At 36.7% G+C, this 15,151-nt stretch overlaps 1 protein-coding gene across 4 annotated transcripts in view; it reads right to left on the bottom strand.

Moving 5' to 3' along the window:
• The window catches only part of Arid4b (AT-rich interaction domain 4B), a 116,729-nt gene that overhangs the window by 37,177 nt on the left and 64,401 nt on the right, over positions 1-15,151 (bottom strand). For all 4 annotated transcript variants that reach the window (XM_026788391.1, XM_013353132.2, XM_026788392.1 and 1 more), the window contains exons 9-15: positions 14,113-14,192; positions 10,973-11,049; positions 9,710-9,864; positions 6,879-6,951; positions 4,630-4,724; positions 3,219-3,316; positions 499-739 (exon numbers count right to left, since the gene is read on the bottom strand). In XM_026788391.1, coding sequence (XP_026644192.1) covers positions 499-739; positions 3,219-3,316; positions 4,630-4,724; positions 6,879-6,951; positions 9,710-9,864; positions 10,973-11,049; positions 14,113-14,192 — 819 coding nt within the window. The remainder of the gene's footprint in view (positions 1-498; positions 740-3,218; positions 3,317-4,629; positions 4,725-6,878; positions 6,952-9,709; positions 9,865-10,972; positions 11,050-14,112; positions 14,193-15,151) is intronic.

The raw sequence follows: 15,151 nt of genomic DNA, 5'->3' as shown, positions 1-15,151 counted from the left end.
AAAGTATGTCAAGGGGAATACGAAACATTATTATGTGTAGTCTACACTAATTGACCCATATTATACATGCTTGGTTCCAAAGAAAAGAAAAGAAAAGAAAAGAAAAGAAAAGAAAAGAAAAGAAAAGAAAAGAAAAGAAAAGAAAAGAAAAGAAAAGAAAAGAACAGGAGAGAGAGAGAGAGAGAGAGAGAGAGAGAGAGAGAGAGAGAGAGAGAGAGAGAGTCCTACATTATAAAGAACACACTACATGAAAACAGCTAGAACTCAGTTTGAATAGTTCCTACAAAAGCTATTCTAAAGTAACATTTGAGAGCTGGGGATATAGCTCGGTAGTAAAGTTTAAGACTCTGGGTTTAAGCCCCAGCATATCAAAAATTAACAAAAGATACAATAAACTATAATACTGTGTAATATACTAGCAAATTAATTTAGGGAACTTTACAAAGGCTGTAGAAAACATTCCAAGACAACAATGAAAACCGAAGAGTGTCAGGTTACCAGAGAGGGTTTGATGTTCTCCTTCCTTTCACTCTCATCCTCCGCAGGTGTCTCCTCTTTTGGTATCATGTTCTTATTGTCTTCCACATCGACTTCTTTGACCTCTGTCTCACTTTCTTCCTTAACTTTTATTTCTTTATTTTCACAATCCTTACATGGCTTATTAAGAACTTTCTCTGGCAATGCCATCTGAAAATCAATATTAGCTGACCTGCAGTACTCTTCAAAGCCATATAAGTACCTAGAAAGACATAAAGAAGATACCTTTGTTAAGAAACATTCCAATATATTACTGAACAGCATGGGGAGTTGGAGTTGTTTCGATTGTTTTCTTTTGTTTCATCTTTTGAGGTGGCCTGAAGCTGGAGGATATGAGGAAGCCTCCTGGGGTCACAAGTATGCATTTCCTTGCCCAAGTTACAGAGTTGTTATTTAATACATATCCATGTTTTAGATTATATACTCCCTTTGATGCATTTTAATTATTTATCTCACCTTTTATTGAGAAAAAGTCTAATTACGTAACACCAAAGTTCTTGACCCTCCTACCTCAGCCTCCCAATTTCTGTGATTACAGATGTGGGCCATAATGCCTAGACCCTCCCTCCCCCTTTAAAAAAAAACAAAAATTAACATTTTATCCAATAAAATAAATCAATTTTTTAAAGTTACAGGTAAATGGGTAGGGCTAGAAACAATTACTATGAGTGAGGTAACTCAGACCCAGAAAGACAATCTCATTTTCTGTTGTCTATGAATGTTACTGTTGAACCTTCAAAATATGTGTATTTTCTTAGTAATACCCACAAGGATCAGGGAATTACTAGGGAATCATAGGAAGGGACTTTTAAGGAAGGGAGTAGAATACACTTGTATAAAAAGTTAAAAGGGAATAATGGAATATGAAGGGTTAAACGAGTGTGGGAGCGGAGGGTGTGTTAGGAAAAGGAATGGGGGAGGGATAACTAACACCAAAGCCCTCTTGAAAATAAATTACCTATAACAGGACGACAATGCCTGTACTAGACACCAATGGTACTAAATAAAAAGCCCAGTGGAGGTATGAGTTACTTCCTTTGAAGTTACTGGCCTGACATTCTCTAGATCCCTACAGGCTATTTCATGGCTCTTTATTACTCTTCAAAACTGGACTGTAAGATCCTTTTGCTGAAGACTCCACAGGCTTGAGTAATAGGGCACGGTAATCAAGCTATTACAAATGTGGACGCTTCATCCCTACATGCTCACTTTTATAGTGCTAGAAGGTGCTATGCAAACTACTGGAAGGGAAAGTATCCTTACTCATCCCAGTTATTTTTAACCCTTCAAGCTATAATAATGACTGGCCTGGAAAGACATGTCCACGAGTGCAAAAGTGGTACAAACATTATGGAAGTAAAGCAACATTTTCTGATTAGATTTAAGTCCGTCTTCACAGAATAAAACCCATACCTGGGTACCATTATCAGGCTAGGAACCTATGGCTAGACAGGTCACAGGCACTAGAGGAGAGCCTACTATTATTATCACAGCTAAATGGGCATAGTATTTAATTACTAATGATTTATCATTATACTCATAGATTACCTGAGAAACTCCTATTCACAGTGACCCACAACTAGCTAACAGCTAAGGTGCAGAGAATAAGAGATTGCCAAATGGTCATTCACACAGGAAAAAAAAAGTGGGGAGAGGGCATAAACCCCAGCCAAGAATCAAAGATCACAGTGGAAGGGATGGAAGGAAGGGCTGGAAGGAGTATGAGGGCCTGAGGTGGTAGATGACTACAAATAAGCAGTGTCTTCTTGACACAGCAGGGCAGCTACACACATGAACTCACAGGAACTGGAACAGAATATGCAAACCCATGCAGGCCTAAGTCAGACTAAATCTCAGTAAGGAAAGAAGAGTTGGGTACTTGATTCCACCCAAACTGCGGATCTATGGGCAAATGTTAGCTGCTGGGAGGAGAGGAAATTTTCTCTCAGAGTATAGTCTATGGTAGTTAAGTGAACCACTCTCCAAGTAGAAGACCACACATCCAAGAATACTGGGCAGCACAAATTGGTCTTGAAGGAAATGGGGGAGGGAAAGTGGAGGAAGAGAGTGAGTAAGCAAGAGAGAGAATGAATATTGAGTGGGTGAAGAAGGAAAGGAGGGTGAATTGGGAAAGAGTTGGGGGTGAATATGGTCAGAACACACATGAGGCTCTCAAAGAACTTAAAACATAATACCTGTGGTAAGAGTAAAAAGTTATAACCTAAAGAAAAGTAACAACAGTAGCTATCAGAAGATTAGTGGAAGCTATTAAAATTATTAATGATAAAAATCTATTCTTGAGATTTTCTAATACGCAGGTATCAGGAGCTTTAGTAAACTTCATTCCATCAGCAGAGCACTCCTAAGAGGTAAACTGTAATAACTCTCTTTATCTAAGTAAAAAGATGTAGGAAAACCTTACAGGATCAAAGATTACCAACAGGTAATAATGGCATCTTTTTGGCTTTGAGACATTAGCTTTTTAATTTCTATGTAGTAATTTTCAAGTGATCCTGGCATTCAATGTTTTCTTTACAGACTTTAGATTTACAGATATCTAGAAATATTTCTATGGTAAAAATGTCAATTTTTTTCTTAAATTAGCTTAAGTTAAATGATATATCTGATACTGTTTTCTAGGTAGGATATTGAAGATAGTCACGTCAAGTACACTGGCTTACTTTTTATAAGCACATTTAACATTGTATCCTGCAGCTGAATTTAAGACAGGGATCCCAAGGTCTTGGTAGACTTGCTTCCAAACAGCTCCACTTTCAATCTAATGGACAAAAGAAATAAAAAATTTACAGTCAAAGGTGGGAAGGTAGTAACATATTTCACATACATAATAAATGTGATGTGCCTACATTTCTCGGATCCAGGCTTAAAAGCATGAAAAATACAAAATGATAAATTTTAAATGTGCTTTCCAAATAAAAAGCTTTATTACTCTAACAAATGTCAGACAGTTCTAAGTATCAACATACTGGGCCATTAGACTTTTAAATAAATTCAGTTATGATAAATGTCAAAGTACATGATTTTAAATCAAAACATCTAACAAAAAGAAAAATATTGAGGGCTGGAGAGATGGCTCAGAGGTTAGGAGCACTGACTGCTCTTTCAGAGGTCCTGAGTTCAATTTCCAGCAACCACATGGTGGCTCACAACCATCCGTAATGAGATCTGGTGACCTCTTCTAGCTTGCAGGCATGGAAGCTGAACACTGTGTACATAATAAATAAATAAATCTTGAAAGAAAAGAAGGAAGGAAGGAAGGAAGGAAGGAAGGAAGGAAGGAAGGAAGGAAGGAAGGAAGGAAGGAAGGAAGGAAATACTGAAAGTATATTCTTCCCATCAAAGTCAAAAAAGCCAGCAAGTCAAAACTATTTTACAAATTTAGTAAGGCATTTTAATCAATAGCACATTCTGAGTTGGATGAATCATATATCCTAACTTTAAAACATCATCTCAGATCAGATCAGATCAGATCAGCAGTTTTAGTAAAGGGAAGCAGGGAGGGAAGAACTTGGTATAGTAACATGCCTTTAATCCCTACACTGGGGATAGAAGCAAGTGGATCTCTGAGTTTCAGGCCAGTCTAGATCTCTATGGAGAATAACAGGCCAGTGAGGGCTACATACTAAGATCTTTTTTTTTTTTTTGGTTATTGTTGTTTTTTGTTTTCCAAGACAGGGTTTCTTTGTAGTTTTGGAGCTTGTCCTGGAACTAGCTCTTGCAGACCAGACTGGCCTCGAACTCAGAGAGATCCCCCTGCCTCTGCTTCCCAAGTGCTGGAACTAAAGGTGTGCACCACCACCTCTAAGATCCTATTTTAAAAAAAGGGGGGGAAGGGACTGTGCTTCCACCTCTGTGGCACTGCGTTGACTCTAGACTCAGATAAGACTTCACCAAAGTCTGACACACTCAACAGGAAATCAGACTTGTCACAGAAAAGAATCATCTTTACTCTGTGTTTCTAAACTGTATTTTCATCCTAGTTTCCTTATTCTTATTAAGACAATAATTTTAGAGATGACAGATACATCAGGAGGAACATTATATGAAAACCACAATCACTATAGTACTTACATTATCAAATCCTCCAAGTTTGTGTACAAGCCTGAATAACTTAAAAAGATTCAAATTCCGATACCCAAGCACAGGTCGTTTGTTAATAGGTGTACCTATTAAAACACAAGATATATTAGTACCATGCTACATATTTTTATCTAAAAATCTCAAATGATTCACCTAATACCAATGATTTCTACATACATACTCCACAGAATGCTCCACCCCCAGAAAAAACCCACTTTTAATCTAAACCCATGTCACCATTTTTCAAAAAGTTTTTGCACACCAGATTTTCAGTCTTATGTTTCTTTCTAGCATCGTCCCTCTGGTGATATAGAGGATGAATGCCAAGTAAGGCTTAACAAATTGCAAATCTTTCAAACATTAGGGAGACAAAGCTAAAAAAAACTAAAGAAGTACTGAGAGACCCACTGGGCAGCTGTCAATCTTACGAGGTCTTCTCTGTGCTTTGATCATTAGCACTCCAAATGATTTTCCAGTGAAGCTACACCTTTGTTTCCTTCAACAGAAGAAAACACTAAGTAAAACTACCAAGATGTTAAAAAGTAGTAAAAGAAGAGGGCAGAGCCAGGCTGCAACACAGCCTGGATTTCCCACACCCACGTAGGTGAGTGGATTAGCATCTTACTATCATTCTTCCCTAATTAGGCGTTACTCATTTTCTGCACTTTTTCTTGTATATCACACAAAACTATAAAGAAGACCACACTTCTTAGACTGTCTCCATGAATACAAACAAATAATAAAGTGATCAAAAATATTTAACATTAAAGAATATGAAAATACCCATACCACTCATTACCATTCATAAGTACAAAAAAAGACACCTTAAACTAGTTCCTCAAGGAACTAGACTGTCACAGAAAATTTTAAAAGGTTAGCATACATCCTCTGTCCTACTTTAGTTCACGTGTGCTTGTATGTGTGTGAGACTAGGGACTAACCATGTTTTGAACATGCTAGGAAAATATTCTACCAATGAACTACGAACCTGGCCCACTTTTTACCTTTTTTGAGATTTTTGTTTTATATAAATAGGTATTTTACACGTACGTGTGTCTGTGCACCATGTGCATGCCTGATAACCTCAAATCCCATGGAGCTAGAAATACGGACAGTTGTTAGCTACAACATGGATGCAAGTCATCTAGAAAAGCAGCCAGCACTGCTGCCCACCGAGCTATCTCTCCAGCCCTCCTTTTTACTTTTCGTATGTGTTCATGTTTCTGTACATGTACATGTACACGTATGTGGAGGCCACAGGCATTTTGTTTTTTCAGGGTCTCTCACTGATTTCATCTATTTGGCTAAACTGGTCGGAATGTCTCTGCCTTTCCAGCACTAGGATTCCATGGACATGCCACCATACCATACCTGGCTATTTAAAATATCACTAATGGGGTGTGAATTCATATACTTACAGGGCAAGTAGCACTTTACCAGCTAACCCATCCCTTGGCTTTATTTTTACTTTTGAGATGAGGTCTCCCAAAAGTTGCCCAGGTTAACTTGAATCCTCTCTGGCTTAGTCCCGAGTAGCTGACATTACAGGTTTCTACCATTAAGCCCAATTTTAGTCCTTGTTCCCTTTTGAAGAGCATGGTTTAAGGGTTTCGCATATCCCAGGCTAGCTTCGAATTTGCTATGCAGCCTACGATAATCTTGAACTTCCAATTCCTGCCTCCACTGGGAGAGTGCTAGGACAGATTATAAGCATTTGCCACTACACCCAGTTTATGTGGCTTCATGTAGGCCAGACAAGCACAGCTACCAACTAAGTCACATCACCAGCTCTAGTCTTTACATTTCTTTGCAAAATTAAGCATATTCAGAAAGTTGCCACACTCAGATGGATATTTTGTTAAGTTTTTTTTTTCCAGATTTCTTTTCCTTTTTGTGTAAGGGGGAAGGAACTTTTCAAGACAGGATCTCACTATGTAGCCCAGGCTAGCCTCAAGCTTACACTCTTCCTGAACTAACCTCCCTAATGCTAGAAATAAAGACAAGAACTATCACATCCAGCCTATACTTTTCTCTATTTCTGGGTCTCTTCTTGGTTAAATTCTCTTTGCCTATGAGGTTGGGTCTTAGGAAACACTCAATGCTCAAACAAGTGTGACCTTCTGTTTTCTATCTTACACAGTTAAGAGTGACATACTCAGCTCCATCTTCCATGAGTTTATATAGTAAGTAACACACACATCTATTTCCACAAACTTACACAGTAAAAGTGGCACGCTCACCTCTGTCTTCCATGAACTTATAAAGCTGCTGAAGGAAGTTCTCCCTCTCCTCTGGAAATGGTTCTATTTCTTCCTAATTTTAACCACAGAAGAAAAGATATTGTTTTCCTCAATTCAGAGTTTTATTAATGCAAGCAATATTTCTTGCCAAGAAAAAAACTAACACTCATTTAAATATTTAAAAGGCAGTTTACAAAGTATTTTTTTCTAAGCTATTCAAAACCAAGTAAGTCTAGACATTCTGCATTATATAGAAGAACACATCCTAAAAGGTATCTCAAATAGAATTCCAACTGTCAATTTTTGTATAAGACTAACAAAACTGTACTATTATCAGAGATCTATTCTTTAAATCAGGGTCACAGGCTCAAGAATCCTACTCTCATTTCTATTAAAATTGGGCTATAGTTTATCATCAAAGCTGATTCCATTGTTGTTCCTCAAGGAACTCAGTAAGCACAGGTCCCATTTGCTCTAAATATGTTTCATTATAGGCAGCCCCACTATATAGTACTTCAAGCTTACATAATCAGTATAGTGGGGAACAAACTTGATCTACAATACCTGAAGATTCAGACTTAGGGAAATCTTCAAGTAATAAAATAGTTCCCCGAATTATCAATTAAGGGAGGGACTAGCTTCTTGCTGCTGTGGCCAAGGGCTGAGGCAGTAGGGAGCTGGTCCTGAAGCAACCTGCAAGGAGCAGGGTAGTACGTAAGATTGAGGAACTCACCAATTCATTGACTTTCATCCATTCAACAAACAAAAAGCACCTGTAAGTGTAGGCACTATGCTAGGTGCTGAATCAAATAAAAGAAAAAGCTGTGGAGCCTGTTGTGACAAAACATGGTCAGGAGTTACTGCAGAGAAAATAACTCAGCGCATCTAAGCAGGCTGTGCAGTTGCAGTTACTCTAGCTGGAAGCAAAGTTTTAACAGTTATAGGAGCTCCAACTAGTATGCTCAAAAAGCTAACCATTTTTAATTTGGAAAAATCACATGCCCACTGCCATTGTTCTAGTTCATTTTCCCTTTGTTTTATGGAGAACTTTTTGGAGCAAGGGACAGTAAATTTTAAAAAACTACAAAACATTCATATCAAAAAACTATTCGGTTGGTTCTCAGACAAAGAATAAATGACAACTATTAGCTTGCTTGTGATAAGCCATACTTCAATGTAAACAGTCCACATGTCAAGTTTTTGTAAGACAGTCAAATACAAATATAGAGAAAAAAGTTAAGATATTCTCTTAAATGTTACTATGTTAAAAGATTTGACTTAATCATCAATTTTGTTTCTATTCCATAAACAATGAAGTTTTTATTTAACTTAAAACATCTGACTAGTAATCAACACCACCCAACACAGATTAGCTGTTATAAAAAATACTTGTAAAACACAAATCCAAGCAACAAAATGTTTGATAACTGATATTTTTTGACCAGCTGTGATAAATTCTGCACTATGATAAATGCTGAGAATATAAAAATACTAATAAGATAGGAAACCTCTCTTTCAGAAGCTTGCAAATAAATTAGTAAAAGAGAAAAACAGGCAATAAACCTAAATAAGAGTGGGGGAGACAGAGAGATGCATGTATGTAAGCACATATAAAAATACATGGGAAAAAGTAAACAAGAAAGTTGTACTTCAGAGAATGAAGAGATAAAGTTTCCTAATCTGAGGAACGTTATGTTCTTGGAGTTTGGAAACTGACCAAAGTTTGCCAGGCAGTCCCCACCACTACTACCATACACACATGGGAAACAGCGGGAGGAGTAGAAGTACTACTGTGTGAAAATGAGAAGCATCTAGGGACATAGGATGACGCTGCTACAGCTCAGAGTTCACAGGGAAAGAGCAGAAACAGTGAGAGATGGGCAGAGGCTGGACCATCATGGAAGTTTTACACTTTGTGCGTGAATTTTATACTTTGAAAAGAACAACTGTCTTTACAGATTATAAATATGGGATTGGTCATTCTGACTTTTAATTGTTTATAAAATACTGGGGGAGAAGCCAGGCCCTCCAGCATGGCAGGCAAGAACACAGACAATACCCCAACCTCAGCTCTCACTTTAACACTGAAAATAAAGAGCAGAACTAGGCCAGACTGAAAGAGAAAGATATCTATGCTATCCTTTGTCACTGCACTCTAAAATATAGCTTAAAAAAAAACTCATCATTCATTAACTATGTACTTCAATTAACTGATAAAATCTCCAAATTGAAAACATTACATATTCACCAAAAATTACTATGATTTTCCAAAAAGAAAACACAGTTCACTTCATGGTCAAAATAGTAGGTGTTATCTACACACCATTTATTCAGTAATCTTTTGTGGTAGAATACCTGTCACCTGGACACATGAAATCACAATAAAATCTAAAACTTTAACTCCATGACCAAAATTCATGTATAAGGAAATGCATATGTATGAAATTAAATAATGTTTTTCATTCTGTGAATCTAAAAGATGCCAACCTTCACTTTTTCTTTAATGTTGGCTGGACATTATTCTGGACACTATTCCTAGTGCTTCGGGAATTTTGAAGATGCACACCCATCATGAGGTGCAGCTACAGACATGACAGTGCAAAACATGTTAACGACTAGGTGGTACTTTAGTTATCTTATAAAGTAAAGGCACCCCCGAATCACCTAGGTTGAGAGTACGACACGACTCTGAATCCCCTAAGCCTACATTTCTGTTTTCAGGTAAGAAGCAAACAACATGATAAAGCAAAATTTTATGATGAAAAGATTCCTAACAGTAAAACATTACTTAACATTTTAAAAGGCATCAAAATATCAAGTTTTTAATTTACCTCTTCTTCACTGCTATTATCTTCTTTCTCTTTTTCATCATCTTCCTCCTCCTCCTCTTCCTCAGCTTCGCTGCTGGAGCTATCTTCTTTCAACTCAGTCTTCCAGTTAGCAGGAATAGTTCTACTTTTGTGAAACTCAAGCGCCTGATCAAAGGCTACAAATACACCATAATGTTAGGAAACTGGACAGATTACAACAACTGAATTAAAAAATGTTAACTATTTATAAAAGCTGTGGTACCAGCACTGACATCTGTTCAAATGTGTGCTAGATTCCTGGCTCTGTACTAAAAGCTGTCTTATGAAGCCACTCAATCCTTTTGATCTTATACACAGGAGACCCACTTTAAAACTAGGCAAGTCAACTGGAAGGATTCTTGGATTCAAACAAATACAAGAGGAAACAAGAAATTTTCTTCTTTTAAACAGATATTAAATTTATGTACTAAAAACAATTTTAAAATAGATAAGCCACGATGTTTTATTTAACAATTACTAACATTACCACATGTTACCACAAGCACAAAAATCTAGCCAGAAATGTTCTCTGCAACTCTAACAGAACCAAACTTAAGCTTAAACTAAAATTGGCTAAAAACAATTAGTCTCTTTTTATACTACATGGTATTGATTATAAATCATAATTTGTTCTAATTTTTAAGTAAGGTTATCAACCCTTGATAGGTAAGGAAATGTGGAAATAGTAATTTACAATGGTATAAAAGAAATAATAAAAGCAATCACAATCTTACCATTAGAGCCTTGACTAGGAATATATGTTAGCAGAGTTAACAAATCAAAATTATTCAGATTCTAATTTTGTCATTCCTATAAACCAATAGTGAATTTACTAGGCAAAATTCACATTATCAAAATAGCTAATGTTTTTTAACTAATGTTCCTGATTATTACCTTAATAAGAACTTTTACAAAAAAAAAGCATGAGTTTTCAAAACATAAATCTACTGAAAAATGTTAATAAAGTAAAAGAAAACTTAAAATCAAGAAAATTAATTTATGTCAGGCAGTGGTGGTGCATGACTTTAATCAGAGCACTTGGGCGACAGAGGCAGGTGGTTCTCATTGAGTTTGAAGCCAGCCTGGTCTACAGAGTGAGTTCCAGGACAGCTAGGACTGTTACAGAGAAAAACCCTATCTTAGAAAAAAAAAATTTTTTTTTAAAAAATTTTTAAAAAGATTAATTTATAATACAATTAAACAGGTTTTACATTATTTATAATCTTTTCAAGATTATTTCCTTACCTTGTTTTAATACAGCATCAGGTTTTGGTGCAGTGTCACTAGTAATTTCATGGACATCTTTTCTTGGAACTGAAGTACTGCATTATTCAATCATAAAGATGAGAAAATGAGAGATTAAGACAGCAGTCATCAAATCACAGACAAATATCAGAAAAGATGAGAACAGTATTATGAGTAATAAAAACAATTGTACATAGTATTATAAGTCCCAAATCACACACTGTCTATGGAATTATCCTGCATTAAGATTTGTTTCATTTACACCTGGGTTCAAATTCCAGAACCAGAAGAAAAGGTATCAAATAATTGTCTAGAAACAAATGCTGAACCTCTAATGTAATAATGAAAAAGGCACTTGGATGGCATAACACATAAATTAAATGAGGAAGAGTCAACAGTAAAACTTGTCATTATCTTGGGATAATAATAATATTAGTTTAAGAGAGGAAGAAAATATGCCTGTTAATAAAACAACTTTCTCTAGTTTTTGTTTGCTATGGGGGTATCTTAACAATGTCTCAAGAACTATTTCAGAATGACAAATTAACTTCTAAAATAAAGTTAGGCTTCTTATGGAACGCTTCAACCCTAAGGAGAGCTATGCAAAAAATGGAACATGTTAAATGATAAATATCATTTATTCTCTAATTTAAATAAACTAAAATTTGACTTCTATATATTTGAGTTGTACTAATAACAAACCCCCCTCCCTAAAAAAGCCCAAATGTCATTCCAAATACAATTTTCAGTGTTCCATCTCTTTAAAACTTTGTTTTGTGGCTAGAAAGAAGGCTCAGGGGTTAAAAGCTCCAGCTGTTCTTCAAAGACTGGAATGTGATCCCTAGCACCGATAAGGAGGCTCACTATTGTCTGCAACTCTAGTTCCAGAAGATCTGACATCCTCTTCTAGCCACCAAGGGAAAAAGAAACACAAATGTGTATATAGACATACATGTAGGGAAAAATGTCCATACATGTAAAATTAAATTTTTATCTTTCATTAAAAAATTTTCAGATACACATAAAAATAGGTAAGAATTATGCAAATCAGTCTCAGACACCTCAATATGGCATCACAGCAGTCAGAACCTCCGCCACTGTTTCATCTGCATCTCTGTTCCTCCCTCCCACCTCCACACAATATACACTTCAACTGTCATTATCAATCTTTAAAACACTTTAATAAAAGTATATTATTAAATATCTAAACATGTTGCATATCACCATAGAACCTTCATCTGGTGATGGATGGAGATAGAGACAGAGACCCACACTGGAGCACTGGACTGAGCTCCCAAGGTCCCAATGAGGAGCGGAAGGAGGGAGAGGATGAGCAAGGAAGTCAGGACCACGAGGGGTTTCACCCACCCACGGAGACAGTGGGGCTGATCTATTGGGAGCTCACCAAGGCCAGCTGGACTATGACTGAAAAAGCATGGGATAAAACCAGACTCTCTGAACATGGCGAACAATGAGGGCTGATGAGAAGCCAAGGACAATGGCACGGGGTTTTGATCCTACTTCTTGTTCAGGCTTTGTGGGAGCCTAGCCAGTTTGGATGTTCACCTTCCTAGATATGGATGGAGGGGGAGGACCTTGGACTTTCCACAGGGCAGGGAACCCTGACTGCTCTTTGGACTGGAGAGGGAGGGGGAGAGGAGTAGGGGGAGGGGGGGAAGGGTGGGAGGAGGGGGAGGGAAATGGGAGGCTGGGAGGAGGGGGAAACTTTTTTTTTCCTTTTCTCAATAAAATAAAATAAAATAAAATAAAATAAAAAAATAGCTAAACATGACCTTTTATAGTTTTAGCCAGGTATAACTAACAAATGAAACGGTATATATTTAAAGCATATAACATGATAATTTGACACACATATACTTTAAGAAATGATTGCCACATCTCAATTAATTAACACATCTATTACTTTACACAGTAAAGTAATTTATTCCTTAATAAGAAACCAAGTACTCAAATTTTGGTGCTGAAATTTATCTGATTATCTCAACTTTGCTAAAGTTGTTTTCATAGTTTATTTTCAAATCAGAACATGAAAACATAAGCACTAAATCTCAAAAAGTGGTTACTTAAAAATACTGACACCTAGTGAGGCTCAGGAGAGAATTACTTGGCTTCAGCTGCGCATGGTAGCATGGTACTAGAAGGCTGAAAAGGTATGATACTGAACCCATGAGAGAGAACAGGCTGGGGAACAAAAGGAAGGAAAAGAGAAACACAGTTTTTGTATCTATTTAATTCTTTAAAGAAAAACTAAAAATTTAGAACTCTTTTCTTTAAAAAAAAAAACAAAAAACTCCAAGAAAGACTATTTTCTTGCAATATAGAATGCATTTTTAAAAAAATCAATTAAAATTCTTAGATCATTGTAGAAGCCATGCATTAGCCAATATATCAGTAGTTTTCAATCTTCCTAATGCTGTGACCTTTAATACAGTTCCTCAAGTTGCTGTGACCCCTGATCATAAAATTATTTTCATTGCTACTTCACAACTGTAATTTTATTTTCTGATGGTCCTAGGCAATCCCTGCAAAAGGGTCATTCGACCCCCAAAGGGGTCACAACACAGAGGTTGAGAGACACTGCAAGAGATCTTATTTAGAAATAAGGAATATTAAATAATCAAGAACAAACCTTATGACCCAATGGTAGATACACAGCCCAGTAGGTAGATACTTGAGTATCTAACAGCTACCTAACAGCTCTACTGAGTCCCCATAACCCATGTGAAGAAGAGAGAAACAACTCCTACAAGATGTCTTCCGACCTCTACATGTACACTATGACACTAATACACCTCCCCCATCATAAGTAAATAAACACCAAAAATATAGTATATTAGTAGATCATTAGTTCCATTAAACATCAAGTCTGTCTCAATGAGCCACCAGTTATAGATGATAATAATACTGCTAAGAGTCTATAATAGCAGAACTAATGAGTAAAGAAAGACAAAGTAAGACTTCCAAAGAGTGTGAAAGCCATTCTTTTTGAAATATACCTCTTCAAAAATTAAAGACCTAAGGTCAAAAGAAATAACTAACCTCACTTCATTTACCACCTTAATTAGAAAAACTTGGCTTATGCGGGATAAATTTCTAAAAATCACATGACCAATACTTACAATTTGCCATCTTTGAAAGATCGAACAAGAATATTGTCTTTTTTCACAGCAATCTCATCGCTACAGTCAGGACAAACCACCTTTAAAAGAAAGTGTAGAACTATCATAAGTGAAAGTATATTTTCAGTTATTTCCATGCCTGCTAGCTAAATGTTTCTGAAGGGGTAGGGCAACAAACACTATGTGGCTGAAGAGAGAACAAGGGTCCAGAGTTCTCAGAGTCTCATTTACCGTATCATATGTTAAGCCTTCAAGAAAAACTCAAAAATTTAGAGAATGATCTAACACAAAAGTATATCTCGGCAAAGTGACACATATCTTTAATCCGAGCACCAGGAACAGAGGCAGGCAGGTCTCTTGAGTTCCAGGCCAGGGTGGTCCATGAGTTCAATCCTGAGAACCTACACAGTGTTAGGAGAAAACTAACTCCAACAAGCTGTCTTCTGACCTCCACATGCACAATGTAAGTAGGACCATGGCAAATCCCCCTAGGAATAAGTGCAATTTAAAAATTAAAATAAATAATAAATTATTGGGCCAGTGAGATGGCTCAGTGAGACAGCTCCTGCTGTCAAGCCTGACAATCTGGGTTAAATTACCAGGAACTAGCACTGTAGGAGAGAGCTAATTTTCACAAATTGTCCTCTGACCTCCACAGGCCCTGATCACATAAACACACCCCCAAAATAGATTAGATTAGATTAGATTAGATTAGATTAGATTAGATTAGATTAGATTAGATTGATAGGTAGGTGGGCAGAAGGGTGGACGGACGGATGGTGTATTAAAAAAAATGTCTTCCGATGAAGAAAATAACCCACATAAGGGTAACGGCTGAAAGCTACAACTACTACAATTACCTAGGTGAGTAGTGGCTTGCATGTCAAGTAACAGCAACAGAAAATTAAAGGGATGAAAGAAAGCAACAAAAGCAGAAAGGTGAGAGTTTTTTTGTCTTTTACAAATGGCATAAAAAAGGAAAGCCACTGAAGGAGACAAGAGGAGGGGGAAAAAAAACTTTGGGACTCAAGCTTCAAGG

This window comes from Microtus ochrogaster, unplaced genomic scaffold (assembly GCF_000317375.1).
Source record: "Microtus ochrogaster isolate Prairie Vole_2 unplaced genomic scaffold, MicOch1.0 UNK2, whole genome shotgun sequence".
Lineage (NCBI taxonomy): Eukaryota > Metazoa > Chordata > Mammalia > Rodentia > Cricetidae > Microtus > Microtus ochrogaster.
Note: the sequence above shows the minus strand (reverse complement) of the source record. Positions and strands in the feature narration are given on the sequence as shown.